The sequence below is a fragment of the Brassica napus genome, unplaced genomic scaffold (assembly GCF_020379485.1).
Source record: "Brassica napus cultivar Da-Ae unplaced genomic scaffold, Da-Ae ScsIHWf_3088;HRSCAF=3902, whole genome shotgun sequence".
NCBI classification, from domain to species: Eukaryota; Viridiplantae; Streptophyta; class Magnoliopsida; order Brassicales; family Brassicaceae; genus Brassica; species Brassica napus.
Window position 1 is genome coordinate 489,504 of NW_026016323.1, and position 16,365 is coordinate 505,868.

General features: G+C 35.2%; 2 protein-coding genes across 2 annotated transcripts; one reads left to right on the forward strand and one right to left on the reverse strand.

The window, feature by feature from the left end:
• The first annotated feature begins 5,091 nt into the window (after positions 1–5,091).
• LOC125603079 lies at positions 5,092–6,618 on the forward strand. The gene has a single exon (XM_048774338.1). It carries the CDS (start codon positions 5,092–5,094, stop codon positions 6,616–6,618), a length of 1,527 nt encoding a protein of 508 aa, XP_048630295.1.
• A 5,364-nt stretch (positions 6,619–11,982) lies between these two features.
• On the reverse strand, positions 11,983–15,240 carry LOC106421832 (4-coumarate--CoA ligase 2). The gene is made up of 4 exons (XM_048774349.1): positions 14,033–15,240; positions 12,567–12,979; positions 12,377–12,479; positions 11,983–12,295 (listed from the first exon to the last, which is right to left on the reverse strand). The coding sequence occupies exons 1-4, from the start codon at positions 15,056–15,058 to the stop codon at positions 12,179–12,181; spliced, it is 1,659 nt and encodes a 552-aa protein (XP_048630306.1). The 5' UTR covers positions 15,059–15,240; the 3' UTR covers positions 11,983–12,178.
• Positions 15,241–16,365: the final 1,125 nt, after the last annotated feature.

A 16,365-nucleotide genomic window follows, 5' to 3' on the forward strand; every position in this document is an offset into this window, starting at 1 on the left:
ATAATCCAAAAAGGATTACAATTTTTTTTTGTAACTGAAAGGATTACAATTATTCACATCTATATATAAGATTAAACTCTCCTATATTTTGTCACCAAACATAATTGCATAATATATCATAATTAATAATATAAGTATAATAAGATAATAACACAAGAACTATTTAATAATAATTTTCCTTTTTAAAATCCTAAACAAAGATAATAGCAAAAGATTGTTTGATAGTTTTTAGTTGACCATAATTTCCTTTTTCTATTTTTTTTTTCCTTTTTACAATTCTTAAAAAAATATGTATAATAATTTACTTAATACTAATTTTCGTTTTATAAAATCATACAGAAAATATAATTGTAAAAATTTGTTTGATAGTAATTGTCCTTTTATAAAATCTTCTACAAAATAAAATTGTTAAAGACTGTTTAGTTGTAGTTTTCTTTTTTTTCTTCAAATCTAAACAAAATATGTAAAACAAGTATTTCAAATATTTCCATATAATAATAAACTTTCTTATTTAAATAGTAAATTTTATGTTTAAGAAATCATAATCCAAAAATGATTACAATTATTCTTTTTCTTTTGTAACTGAAAGGATTACAATTATTCACATCTATATATAAGATTAAACTCTCCTATATTTTGTCACCAAACATAATTGATTAAAATCAGAAACTCTCTCATACAAGAAAAACATTAGGTTTGTTTTTTTTATATAACTTTATAATTATCATAAAATATGATGTTGTTGTGCGTAAGTTATTGGCACAATTATGTGTGTTAGTTCCTATTGACGATATAAAATTGGTTATTCAATCATAGTAAGTCAATGTCAACATCAATTTATTATGTTACGTCAACAACGATTGATCCATGCAGTATAAACGGTTTATTATGGTTATGCAAGTTAGATAATAATTTTACAATCAACAACAATTGTTATGATTTTGATTGCCATCAGGGTTTAGTCAAAAGATTAACTAGACACTTCTTAGAATAAGATTATGTTTGAAAAAAAAAATATTTACTATTTTCTAACAGAAATTTTTATTTAATTTGCTATCATTATCTTCTTGAAAAGCTTGGAGATGAACTATGTGAAGGAATTATTATCGACATCTTCTATTTATAATGTGCAAGATTGCAGTATGAACTATAAAGTCTCCGATCATAAATTTCAGATAAGAGTGATTGAGAGAACAACAACTGCATATATGTGAAACAATCATTACCTCAAATACTATATGAAACAAATTTGTTTTCAACTACAAAGATTTTGCTCAACTTTAAGATACAAGAAACTATTAATTAGATGATAATATTCATGCATATATATATATATATTTATATATATATATATATAACTTTTTTTGTTACAGATGTGTAATTGGTATATCAATGATATGAAAAAGCTGATGTTCAAATAGTTACTCTAACTTAACTGTTTTCTATAAATAACTGTAGCACTTTTTCTCTATGAATTATTATTAGTCCAATTCCATTAAGCAATTTCAGTTTTTTTTTTCTACAAAAACTCTATTCTATATAGTGAAATTGAAATACACGCAAAATTATGAGCTGGAGAAGTAGAACTATTTGAAGATATATATATCGTGCTGTGAAATGTGATAATATTGTTATTATCATGAATGTCTTTTATCAAGAGATATCAAGGTGTAATTTTTCAATCAGCATCTTCTAAACTAAATTCCAATAAAAAAAAATGGGATGTTTATTTTATTAGTTAACTCTATTTGTTGAAGAAAATTTAATATACTAATTTTTATTATTTCTGTTAGTTTCAGCTATGATCATGGTTGCTTGGTTAATCTTGGCCATATGATTGAAAATCCTTAAATGAATAATGATGTTTATGAAGCTCGATATTAGTTAACATATACTCCCTTCGTTTCAAAATAGATGATGTTTTAGGGAGTTTTTGATGTTTCAACATAGATGATGTTTTCATATATCAATGCATTTTTTCACTTTATCAAAAACTGTGTAACCAATGATATTTTGTAGTCTGTTTTGTGATTGGTTGAATAACTATTAATTTATATTTTAATGATATTTTTAAGATAAAAAATAAATTTCTTAATAGTTGTGCACAATCTTAAAACTTCATGTATTTTGAAACAAATGGAGTATATATTTATGTTAACTTATATGAGTTAACTATTTTTAGTTTACATAAAAAAAATTTTTAAAAAAAATAATTATTTATTTATATATTTATTAGAATATTAAATTCTATATTCCTAAAACCTACCCCACCCTCTCAATTATAAACCCTTAGTCTAGATTACTTAACCTTAGGATTGTTAGTGTTTTTTTTTCTTTTTTAAAGTGAGAATAAAAGTGGTATTAAAAATGTAGTATTTATGGTAATTTCCCGTATAATATTGTAACTAACTAGATTGACCTTATTTAGCTTTCAATTTTTTTCATTTTAATTTTTACTTTGGTTGAGTTTGGTTTAAATTTGTAGGTATGGGTGTTTTCTCTAGACTTGAATACAAAGTTGATAACAATTTACCTATGCACCATGATTATAAATACAAATACTAATAGGAATTTCTGTGTAAAAATGAGTTTGTAATTATAAAATAAATATCTCACAGCTTATGCAAACAAAAAAAAATCCTCAATCTATAATAAAATGATTTATTATTTTTTATGTTTTTACTAAAACATCAAACAAAACCCATTGCAATGCACGGACCTTATCTAGTATTTAATATGGATAAAATTTTCTTCTCACTTTTAACAAAGTGTAGTTTTCAAAAAATAAAAAAGAAGGTGTATTTTTCAAATTCTAAACTATTTATAGAGTATTTTACAAACTATCCCAAACATTTAACCATATAAAAACCAGTAATTTACATTTTTGATTTTATAATTGGCACAAAATTAATGTTGATTAACTACTATATAAAAAGGATTTTTTTCTATGTGTTTGGGTAAATTAAGTGAAATAGAAAAGTTTTTTCTTTAGTAAAATAATTATATGACAATAAATGTAATACATTTTTATTATTTTGATTTAAGTTATTATTTTATTCATAAAACATGTCTTTGAATTATGTTTTTGGCTACATAATTTTCACCATTTGAAACTAAAATAAATAAATTTTAGTAAAACAAACTAAACCGAACGTTTTATGCAAAAGTCAGTTATTTTACATTTTTGATTTTATAATTGGCACAAAGTTAATGTTGATTAACTAATAAATAAAAATCTGCAATATTATTATTATGATAATATAATTCATGATGTGATGTATTGTTAAGGTAATATAATTAAAGAAATTATTAAACTAAGTGAAATATGGAAAAACAATTAATGTAATTATATTAATGAAATTACTAAAAAACGCTATATTTTTTTTTATACTGTTATCTATGTTTCCAAACAGTTCTCATTTATACTGCTATCCATGTTTCCAAACAGTATCAAAAATTATTTTAGTTTTAATAAAACTAGAGATTTGACATGCGCAATCGTGCGGGTATTTGTTTCCACTTTATTATATATATTTTTTGTTGTTGCTAAATGGTATAATATATTTTAAAAAAAATTAATATATATTTCTATGTTATTATGATTGTTCACAAATACTTTTTTTCTACATTGACTCGTTGTATTTTGTATTTTAAACTGTCAAATGAATCACCTACATTGAATCATATAAGCAAATCCCTAAATGGTAAAATGACTAGAGTTATATTTATATAATAATATTTTACTAATGATATATTAATAGGCTAGTTTATATTTTATTTACTAAATTATATAAAAAAATTGGGTTTTTTTTATTTTCATTTACCAATACTTATGTTCCTATATATGTACGTTACATGAAACCTTAGGGTATAGTAAATATTTAGTCTAACTTTGTAAGGCAGATCACATATAATGAATTCAAAAAGTATACTTTCTATAGATTTACGATCACATTTTCAGAATAGAGAAGCCATATAACAACCTTTACAAGGCAGATCACGATTATTAAATTCAAAGAAAATATTTTATATAGATTTATTTTCATATATTTTGGAGAGAGAAGATATATATTATATTCCAGTTATATAGAAATATCAAGGATGTCAATCAATAAGGAAATAATTTAATCTCATAAATTAATGGAAGATGATTTCATTTATAGAAAATATTTTATTAGTTAGCTAGATTATTGGAAGTGTTTTCAACCCTGATTAAGAGAAAATAGCTGGTTTTTAACCACAATTGTTTGAGATTTGTAGTTAATAGGTAATATTCTATACGATTTTTGTGTTCTAATATGATTTTATTTTTATGTTAAAATTTTCTTTAATTTGTATAGTTTATTTAGTCTTTTTAATAGAAGTAAAATTTATAATGAATTACACCTCTATAAAAGTACAATTAGAACATATAAATGGATCCTATGGGCTATGGAATAATCTTCAAGCTATTTATTTATGTTAATGAAAGTTAAACTTATATTAGTTTGCAGTAAGTTGGGACATTATCACTTAGAATATAATTTTTAAACTATATACTTGCCTAGATTTTCTTAAATTATTGTTGTTGCTGTGTTTTTAGGTGATTATCTATTTAAGAAAATGCATTGATATGCACAAAAAGAAAAGAATATTAATGGTAAATTTTTTAATTACTTTAGTGGTATAAGATTGTAAATAAACTGTAAGTCTAAAAGTGATTTATTATTTGTACTCATGTTTTAATAGATTAGATATATAGATTACTAAAATGACACAATACTTCTTTTTATATTGTTATACATGTTTCCAAACAATCTTCTCTATTAAAAAAGAAGTACCATTTTTTATTAATTTTGATTTTGCTCTCTAAATTTTCTCAAGAAGGCGATTTCCGGTGAATTTATTACCACCGCTCCCTTCCCTTATTCTCTTCCTCACCGTGAGTGAAGTTCAATTACCGGCCCTTGGCAACGGTATTCTGCTTTTGGGAAGTGCATCTCCAATTTCCTTTTTCGCGATTTTCCCTAATCAAATCAAAGGAAAATTTCCCTTTCCTTGCTCAACTTTCCTCTTTTACCTCTCTTGGCAATCAAGAACTTCCAAATCTGAATGAATTCCCTAAAGATTGTGGCGGAATATAGCGTAATCAATGGGAGTTTCTCCATAATCACTCTTGACCTCCTTCCGAAGAATCTGCCCCCTCGCCGTAACCTTGCCTACTGCTTCAGCACCACCGCGGAGAATATGGCCGACTTTCTTCACAAAGCCATTGGAGCATTGTCTCTTGATGATGAGGAACCTCTAGTCCTCCCTGATAGCCCCCAGTACAGAGTCTTTGATGAGAATGAAAAAAGCCTATTGGGTCGTCTTCTCAATCCGGAGTGTCAGTCAATGGAAAGAATGATTGACTACATGCCAACGGCTTGGCGTGTGCAAGGGAGAGTCCGTGGAATTGCGCTGTCTCGAGACAGATTTCAATTTGTTTTCCAGCGTGAAGAGGATTTAGCGACGGTCCTAAAGGATCGCCCATGGTCGTATAACCACTGGGCAATGGTTCTAGAACGGTGGTCTTCCTTTCCCCCGGAGAACTTCCTCCAGAATATGAGCCTTTGGATTCGGATCCGACATATTCCAGCTGACTTCTTCACTGTTAAAACAATGTTTAGATTGGCCTCGGAAATTGGAGAAGTGGAGGAGATTGCCTATGACCCTGAGGTATCTCATACGAAGGACTACATCAGAGCACAAGTGATATTTGATACCACTAAGCCACTGAAAGAAACACGGAAGCTGAGCACACCAGGAAAGGTGGTCACTATTGAGTTTGAATACGAGAAGATACACAAAAGATGCTTTCATTGCTTGCGTCTAACACATGAAAAGATCCGATGCCCTATGCTGAGGAAAGGAGCTCAGACTGAACGGAGAGTGCTCCTTGATCCTGTAGAGGAAGTGGAGAAAGCCCAGAGTAAGCGTATTGCGACAGGTCCAGTTGAGATCTTGGAGGGGCCACCTGGTTTTCCACCTTTGTTCCCGGAGCTATCTAAACAAGACTTGAAGATGGCTATGCAGTATATCTCACACTCGGATCCAACAGAGAGAATGGCCAGAATTGAAAGGGTTCGGCAAGGAATTGAAGACAATAAAACAGAGGCCTCAGTGCGACTTACAAGAATCTCTGGTGATTTGGATAAAGGAAAAGGCCATGTTTTTAGTTACACAGAACCAACTTTCTCTCAGCTGCTGCAACGGCAGACTGACAATGCCCTGGTGGTCTCTGGCATACCAACAACCTCTCGTGGAGGAGAACAAGAGACATCATCTTCATACTCTTCGGCTCTATCTGCTCCAACCTTGATTTCGACGGGTTTTCAGCTCGGCCCCTCGCTGGAGGGGCGAGCCTCCGGAAGCCTGAGCCAGAAAAAAACAATGCGCCGACGGCCCACTTCCTGGAAAAGGAAAGTGACTCCAAAAGCCAGTGTTGCAACAGAGGACCAAGTGGGCACATCTCACGCATCTTCTCAACGCAAAACGAAGAGGAAATCTACTTCTCCTTTGCTCGCTTCAGACAACAAAAACCTGAAAACATCAGAACCTACGGTGGCTTCCAGTATGAAGCCGCTGCTGCCCCAATGAGTGTTTGGTGCTGGAACTGTCAAGGTGCAGGAAGCACTGAGACAGTTCAGATCATTCGGGAAGTTCGTCGCAAGTTCTTCCCGGATATTATGTTCTTGATGGAAACAAAGCAGAAGTTTGGGTACATTTTGGATTTGCAAAAAAGTTTGGGTTATGATGGTATTTACACGGTTGAGCCCCTCGGTCGTAGTGGTGGCTTGGCGGTGTTTTGGAAAAGTAGTTATGGAGTTGAGATTCTTTCCGGTGATAAGAGGATTATTGATTTGAAGGTATCAGTTCGATCAATGTCTTTCTTTCTTTCGTGTGTCTATGGAGATCCAGTAAGAGAAAGACGTCAAGAGGTTTGGGATCGATTAGTGGAGATTGGGCTGCGCAGGAATGAGCCTTGGCTGCTGGCAGGTGATTTTAATGAATTAATGTCAAATGAGGACAAATTGGGTGGTGCTGTGAGAGAAGAATCCAGTTTTTGGGGCTTCAGGGACATGGCCAGGAGCTGTAAGATTAGAGAACTGCGGAGTTCGGGGAATGTTCTGTCGTGGGGAGGCTGGAGAGAGATGGTTTGGGTTCAATGCCGCCTCGATAGGTGCTTTGGCAACGATGAATGGTTTAACTTGTTCCCAAGATCGAGCGTGGAATATGGAGATATGTGGGGCTCTGATCATAGACATATACTGATTGGTTTTGTTCTGGAACAACGAGAATTAAAACGAGGAAGATTTTACTTGGATAACCGCTTGCTTCACCGTCAAGGTTTTGAAGAAGTAGTTGCTCAGGGATGGGGGGACTCTGGGGATCCGGTATGTATCATGGATCGCATTTCTAAGGTGCGCAGAGGGATCTCCAGGTGGAAAAAAACTTCTGATCTTAATTCCCATGAGCGTATCTTGAGGCTCAAGGCAGCTCTGGAGAAGGAAGTCTCCAAACTATATCCGATCCGAGCGGTGCTGAAACGGATCAAGAAACAACTAGCTGAAGCCTATATGGAAGAGGAGAGGTTTTGGAGACAAAAGTGCAGAGAAGAATGGCTTAGGGAAGGGGATCGCAACTCCAAGTACTTCCACAATGTAGTCAAAGGAAAGAAGGTCCAGAATCGACTTCTTATGCTGTTTGACGAGTTTGGTAATGAGCATTTCTCTGAAGGTTCAAAAGGAAACATCGCGGCTGAGTATTTCAGAGAGCTGTTCCTAAGCACCAACCCTTATAACCTACAGACGCTATTTGAGGGTTTCCAGAGCCGGATTACAGAAGAAATGAACTCACGGCTGATTGCTCCAGTTTCTTCTGAGGAAATTAAAAAGGCAGCTATGAGTATTGATGGAGGTAGTGCACCGGGGGAGGACGGTCTGAATGGAAATTTCTACCACAAATATTGGCATATAGTTGGACCTGCAGTAATTAGAGAGGTTCAGGGCTTCTTTGCTACGGCTGTGATCCCTGAAGGATGGAACCACACACAGTTGAGCCTCATCCCAAAAGTATTGAACGCAAATCAGATGCAGGACCTTAGACCTATCAGCCTTTGCTCTGTCCAGTATAAGATCATCTCCAATGTCCTATGTAATAGACTAAAGGTCATCCTACCGGAGGTGGTTTCTGAAACTCAAGGTGCTTTTGTCTCAGGCCGGTTAATATCCGACAACATCATTATCGCCCATGAAATGGTTCATGCCCTGAGAACAAAAGATGGCGTCTCTGATGAATACATGGCGATCAAAACAGATATGTCAAAGGCATATGACCGAGTGGAGTGGTGTTTCCTTGAGACACTTTTAGAGCGTATGGGGTTTGCACGGGAGTGGGTTCGCTGGATCATGGCATGCGTTAGTACGGTCTCATACTCAGTACTGTTAAATGGGGCTTCTCACGGCTTCATCAAACCAGAAAGGGGTCTCCGTCAGGGTGACCCTCTCTCCCCTTTTCTCTTTATCCTATGTGCGGAGGCGCTAGTTAACGGCTTAAACAAGTCAGCGGAATTGGGTAAGCTCCATGGGATCAAACTAGGAGCTTCTGGTCCTGCAGTGCATCACCTTTTGTTTGCCGATGACAGTCTTTTGATGTGTAAGGCGAATGCACTGGAGGCAGAAGAGATTATGATGTGCTTGAAGAGATATGGTGATGCCTCAGGGCAGTTGATTAATCCTCTCAAGTCCTCTGTGATTTTTGGTTCTAAAGTCCCTGCTGATGTCAAGACTGAAGTTCAAGGGATCCTTGATATTGATAAGGAAGGAGGAGAAGGAACTTACTTGGGACTACCGGAGTGCTTTAGTGGTTCGAAGAGACAACTGCTCAGCTTCATTCGAAGTAAGCTCCATGGAAGGCTGAATGGTTGGTTTGCAAAAGCGCTATCTCAGGGAGGCAAGGAGATCTTACTCAAGTCAGTTTGCCTCTCTCTACCCATCTATGCTATGTCATGCTTCCGCCTCCCCAAAGATACATGTGCCCGCCTTGTCAGTGCAATGACTGAGTTCTGGTGGAGTAGTGGTTCTAATAAGAGAAAAATCGCTTGGGTCTCATGGCAAAAGTTGTGTAAATCCAAGAGTGAAGGTGGTTTGGGCTTCAAGGATCTAGAGATGTTCAATCAGTCTCTACTAGGAAAACAAGCTTACCGTATTTGGAGCAACCCAGACTCGCTTGTTGCTCGTGTTCTCAAGCACCGTTATTTCAAGAACTGTTCTTTCATGGAGAGTAGCTTGGGATCGCGGCCTTCTTTTGCATGGAGGAGCATCTTACATGGACGAGAAGTGCTCAAACAAGGGCTGGTTCAGTCCATTGGTGATGGTTCAAGCACAAACGTCTGGTGGGACAAGTGGATCATTGACAAAATCCCTCGCTGCCCAAATTACAGAGAGAACTCAGTGGTGGATCTTACTCTGAAGGTGGAAGATCTTTTTGATCATCACACTGGCATATGGAATGAGAATCTGTTACGTCAAACTTTCACTCCTACTGATGTTGAGATTATTCTCAAAACAAGGAAGTCCCCCAACAGGCCAGACAAGCTTATATGGGCATATACTAAAGATGGGAAGTACACGTCAAAGAGTGGGTATAAATTCTTGGAGATTGAGACAGCGAGTCTTAACTCTACTGAGCCTGCAGTGTCTGCCCTGGAAAAGAAGCTATGGTCAGAGCTATGGAAAACCAAAACCTCTCCCAAGCTGAGACATTTCTTATGGAAAATCCTTTCTGGTGCTTTGGCTGTTCGTGCTCGACTGCGGACCAGAGGTATTAACATTGATCCTATGTGCTCAGCGTGTGGTAGGGGTCACGAAGACATTGCTCATGTATTGTTTCATTGCAAATATGCGAAAGAGGTCTGGGCTCATACGTCTATCCCTATGCCTCCGTCAGGCTCTTGGTCGAACTCAGTTTTCCTTAATCTCTACCATCTCCTGGGTTGTAGTAAGAGGAAAAATTTGCCTCCAAATACCGCTCAGATGTTCCCTTGGGTCCTCTGGCATATATGGAAAGCAAGGAATGAGTTTTGCTTTGAGCATACAAGACTTACTCCGGCTACGGTATTTGACAAAGCTTCAATGGAAGCTGAGATTTGGAGAGAAACGATGGCTCCAAGTGCTATCTTGGAAGCCCCTTTATCGTCTGGACCAACTGATCAGGTTTGCTGGCAGAGACCTCCCCCTAACTGCCTTAAATGTAATGTGGCTGCGTCTTGGGTTTTTAATGCTCCATTTAGTGGAGCGGCTTGGATCGTTCGTAACGAGGAAGGTAAGGTTCTCCTACACAGTCGGCGTGCTTTCACCAGACTGACATCGCCTCTGCATTCAGAGCTCCAAGCCCTTTTATGGTCAGTGGAATCGATGGCAAGTCATCACTTTCATCAAGTGATTCTGGAAACCTCCTCGCTAGACCTTCGCATGGCCCTTCTACGACCAGAACTCTTTCCACAATTCCGTCTCTTAATCTCTAATATTAACGAGCGCATGCGGTTTCTTCCGGAATGGAGAGTAGACTATGTTAATGTTTCAAGAAATCTGGCGGCTATGTCGATCGCTACTAGTGTCACTTCTGATCACAGGTCCCAGTCCTACGTGGCATCAGGGGGTCCCCTTTGGCTAAACAATCTTCTTCTCAAAGAAGTTGTAGCTACGACCTTTAGAAACCACAACCAGCACTATTACTGATTGGTAATGCTATTGTTTGGACCCGTGTCCTCTGGTCCTGCTGTTCTACTACCCCCACACTCAGAATCTGAGTTTCCTTGCTGTTATACTGCCTACTGGTGGTTTTATATTTTGCTCTGTTTTTACCTTGAATTTCCTCTTATTCACTCTCGTTTTGGGACGTGTTGGTTCTTTGAAACTTTGTGAACGTCTGTTACTTTGCTCACCTTTATTTGGGGTTGAGCTAGTTTTTCCATATATGAATGAAATCCAGTGTTAAAAAAAAAAAGAAAGTCATACTAGCCTTATTAGGTCCATCTCATTAATTATATTTATTTAATTATTTACATTAATCTATTAAATATATAAAGATATTAATAATAAATCAATTTTAACTGTAAATTTAAATTTTATTTTTAGTTATAACAAAATATTGAGAAAAAATCTAATAAAATCTTTCTAAAAATTTAAAATATTTTATTTAAATTAATACCATTGATTAATTTCGTAATTAATAATATATACTATTATACATTAATTTAAATAAGATTTTATTATAAAACAAAATAAAATAAAAATGTATGGTATTTTTCAAATTTTATAATTATATTCTATATCTTATTTATTAAAAGAAATACCATAAACAATTCATACTAGGTCTATACATCTATTTGATTATTTAAGTTAATCTATTTAATATATAACATTTATAAAAAAAATCTTATAAATTATATAGATATTAATAAATAAATTTTAACTGTAAATTTAAATTTTATTTTTACTTATAACAAAATATGTTGGAAAAAATCTAACAAAATCTCAATAAACTTTTAAAATATTTTTAAATTAATGCAGCGATTCATTTCATAATTAATAATATAGTATTATTATAATCTATTTACTTATAAAATCTCACAATATACTAAAATAAATAACATAGAAAAATAAATTATGCTAAAAAAATATCAGCTCTATAGTACAACTAAATAAAACTTTTAAAATGTATTGTATTCAGTCGGTAAAAATTAGAAAAAAAATAAAGGAGATTCTAAATTTATTTATTTCATACTATGAATTTATTTTAGCAAATTCGAAAATATATTAATATATAATAAAAATTAATAATAAAGTAAAATATATAAAACAAATCATTATACATTAATAATATCAAATAAGAAACATAACCAATAACATTATAGATTTACACAATATATAACTCTAAAATGTAAACTGTATCTTTGAAAGTTTTGCGATGGTATCTGTTATATATTTATAAAATAAAAATCTACCCGCACGGACGTGCGGGTGAAAAATCTAGTTATCATTTATACTACTATTCATGTATCAAAACAATACTAAATGTATCAAAACAATACTAAAAGGTATTTCAATTTTAATAATATAGATGCATATTTATTTGTTTCTGATCATTTAGCACTTTACGTCAATCCATTAGCTAGTCTTGCTCTTAGATCTTTTCTCAATATCTTCCCGGATGGAGCTTTAGGAATGGAGTCAGTGAAGAAAACTTTGTTGATTCTCTTGTAAAACACAACCTGCATTACACAAACAATTAACGTTGGGATCCCTAAATCATCAAAACTGGATTTATCTTCACATAACCAAATAATCATTACCTGTTTTGACACAAATTGCTTAATTTCATCTTCCGATAAATTTGACTCTTTGGATCTCACCACAAAAGCAACAGGAACCTCACCAGCATCGTCTTCTTTCATGCTGCAAATCCAATAACACTTTCAAAAACTGAGCAAAGTAGAAAAAACATAATCATAACGTAAAAGACTATACTCAAAATCGACATACGCGACCACTGCAACATCATTGATGTCCGAGTGAGAAATGAGGAGAGACTCGAGCTCCGCCGGAGCCACCTGGAATCCCTTGTACTTGATAAGCTCTTTCAAGCGATCGACAATGAAAAGCTCGTCGTCATCGTCGACAAATCCAATGTCTCCGGTGTGAAGCCAACCTTCTTTGTCTATCGTTGCTGCTGTGGCCACCGGGTCATTGAGGTAGCCTTTCATGATTTGGTGGCCCCGGATGCATATCTCTCCGGGACTGTTCCTAGGAAGGGAACTTCCAGTGTCTGGATCAGCGATCTTCAACTCGGCGTTTCTGACGACTGTACCGCATGCTCCTGATTTCACCGGAAACGGCTCTTTCGCGAACCCTAGTGACATTGCTAGCACCGGACCTGCCTCTGTCATTCCATAGCCCTGCGTGTAACCATCATGCGAATTATATCGACTTTATCCGCTAAATTATTCCACTAATGCTGACTCTTTAAGGAGGTGTATTTAATATTAACCTTAGAAGTTAAGATTTTACTTTCTAAATTTCTAAAACCGCGCGCCAACAACAAAAAAGTGTTTAAAAAATAATTCATAAACGTATACGAAAGATCATCTCAAGTCAATTTGAAAAGCTTTTTCGGAAGTTTAAATTCAATATTTTAAAGCTTAGAAAATTTTATGAATTAGAAAGGAGGGGAGGGGGGAGGGAAGGAGCAAAAGGTCATAAAAACGAGGGTTCATGATCTAATAAAAAAAATATTTATAGGGAATCCTACGATGAAACTATTCCATCTATTTTAAAATACATAAAGTTTTAAGATTGTGCACAACTATTAAAATTTTATGAATTAGAAAGTGGAAGGGGGAGGGGGGAGGGGAAGGAGCAAAAGGTCATAAAAACGAGGGTTCATGATCCAATAAAAAATAAAAAATTATTTATAGGGAATCCTACGATGAAAACTATTCTATCTATTTCAAAATACATGAAGTTTTAAGATTGTACACAACTATTAAAAATCTTATCTTTTATCTTAAAAATATCATTAAAATATAAATTAAAAATTATTTAACTAATCACAAAATATACTACAAAATATCATTGGTTATATAGTTTTTGATAAAGTGAAAAAGTGGATTGATATATGAAAACATCATCTATTTTAAAATATCAAAAACTCACTAAAACATCATCTATTTTGAAATGGAGGGAGTAGTATTTAAAAAAAGTTTCAGATGGTCCAAATGTAAAATTTAATATCGTAATTATTGAATTAAAAGGGTCCAAATACCACACGCAACCTCATCATAAGGGCCGACATATGTAGAATCACGTGGTTGCTTCTACATAGCTACATGTGATAACCAGTACGAACCAAACATATTATCAATCATGGTAAGACATACCAGTAAAGCTAAGTAATCATCTGACAAGAAATTTTTTTATTAACATGCAATGCCAAAAAGAATGGAACAAACCTGACCAAGCCTTGCGTTAGGAAACTTAGCACTGATGGCATCTTCAAGCTCCTTACCAAGAGGAGCCGCACCTGACTTAATCATCCTCACCGAGCTCAGATCATACTTCTCCGTCTCCGAAGACTTCACCATGGCCAAAACGATCGGTGGCACGACCATAGCCACTGTAACTTTACACCTCTGGATCTGCTCTAGCAAGAGAGTGATCTCGAATTTGGGCATGATCAAAATAGTGGCACCGACTCTGAGACTACATAGCATGATGGAGTTTAAGGCGTAGATGTGGAACATGGGCAAGACACAGAGTATCACGTCCTCTTTGTTGAAGTAGAGGTTCGGATTCTCTCCGTCCACTTGCTGCGCCACGCTCGTGACGAGGCCCTTGTGACTTAGCATCACTCCTTTGGGGAGACCCGTCGTGCCCGAGGAGTAAGGTAGCGCCACGACGTCTTCAGGGGAAATCTCCACCGAGTTGACTCGGGGGTCGTGGTCTTCTTCTCCGGAGTGAGTCAACTCGGAGAAGCTGAGGCAGCCTTCGGGGATGAGGGAGGAGGAGTCTGTGCAGATGATCAAGAGGCCGAGGTCTCTGACTTTGTCGACGTAGCGGGACTGCGTGACGATGAGTTTCGCGGCGGAGGCTTTGGCCTGTTTAGAGATCTCCGCCGGGGTGAAGAAAGGGTTCGCGGCGGTGGTGACTGCGCCGAGAAAGGAGGCGGCGAGGAAGGTGAAAACGAACTCCGGCGAGTTCGGGAGGAGGATCATCACGACATCGTGCTGGCCCACGCCGAGCTTGCGAAGACCGGCGGAGAGTTTGCGTGACGTGGCATGCACGTCGGCGTATGTGTGAACGTCGCCGGTGGGACCGTTGATCAAGCAAGGCTTTGCGGCGTACTCGGAGATGTTTTGGAAGATGTAGTCATGGAGAGGGAGATGGTTTGGAATGTAAATGTCTGGTAACTTTGATCGGAAAATGACGTCAGCACTGCTATGTTTCTGATCAGTGACCGTCTCTTCTCGTGTGGACATGATCACAAGTTCTTAAAACTATTATCTTGTAAATTTTTTAGCTTTCTTGTTTTTTCTAGCCGGTGGGTGAGAATGAGGCAAGAGTATGACGCAGCTATCCACAATAAAGAATCGCCGGAGAAGGGAAGAAGACAGTTTTGAGGGGTTGGTGAAAGGGTATTATCGTCAATATCTGATCCAATCAGAGAGTTTGGTGAGCTACAAAACATAATAATGAAAATTTTAATTTGAAATCAAACCGAATCCGAGAGTTTAACATACTCAATTTTTATATAATGGTTTGAAATTTGACCAATCTCATTTTTTCAAGTTTGTGATATTGTAAATACCTTATTTATATAAAAAACGAAATCAAAACCCAACATAACTAGGAGTCGGCGTTCGGGTACCCATTCGGGTTCGGTTCAGATCTAATCGGGTTTCGGGTTTTCGGATTTTAAAATTTCAGTCCCATTCGGGTATTTCTAAATTTCGGTTCGGGTTCGGTTCAAATCTTTGCGGATTCAGTTCAGGTTCGGATAACCTATTTTAATTATTTTTAAAATTTTAATATTCATTATATGCTTAAAATTTCTCAAATCTGTAAAACAAAATAATATATTACATATAAATTTGTATAATATATGTGAAAATACCTAAAATTAACATATAAATTGGTTTGATTTGAATATTTAGATTCAAAATCAATAGATATTTTAAGCATTGTGGTGTTTTGAAGATATTTTCGCTATTTTAGATATTTATTTTTGACTATTTATGTATATTTTCAAGTATTTTAGACAACTTAAAAGTATATTATATATTTTGGATGTTTTTGATATATATTAAATCTAAAAATAAGTAATATATTTAGGTATATAAATCTATTTCGGTTACATTCGGGTATCCGAGATATTTCAGTTCGGGTCGGATTCGGTTTCGGTTCTTTAGATACCAAAATTTTGAACTCGTTCGGATATTTAATCAATTTCGGTTTGGATTTGTTACTACTTTTTCGGACCTGGTTCAGTTCGGTTCTTCGGATCCGGGTTTTTTGCCCAGCCCTAAACATAACCTTGGAAAAGTCTCCCAAAGAATCCTATTTTAGCATCTAGTCGGATCAGCTAAAATTAGTGTAGCCCTAATTTTCTTTCTATATATAGACCTACTGTACATCTAATTCACGCAAAAAGAAAAGCAAAAAGAAGAAGTATCCATCGTATTTCCCTTAAGAACAAAAAATGAAGGCATGCGTGATTGCCGCTGTTATTGTGAAGCAATCAGAGGGTCAGACGATAGAAGACAATCCCGTTTACAAATGCCTTCAA

Excerpts from the sequence above, each read along its gene's own strand:
- LOC106421832 (XM_048774349.1), bottom strand. The coding sequence starts at position 15,058 with ATGTCCACACGAGAAGAGACGGTCACTGATCAGAAACATAGCAGTGCT. Across the intron at positions 12,980-14,032 it reads CTAACGCAAGGCTTGGTCAG|GGCTATGGAATGACAGAGGC; the intron begins GTTTGTTCCATT and ends GGTTACACGCAG. Across the intron at positions 12,296-12,376 it reads AGCAATTTGTGTCAAAACAG|GTTGTGTTTTACAAGAGAAT; the intron begins GTAATGATTATT and ends TGTGTAATGCAG.
- LOC125603079 (XM_048774338.1), top strand. The coding sequence starts at position 5,092 with ATGAATTCCCTAAAGATTGTGGCGGAATATAGCGTAATCAATGGGAGT.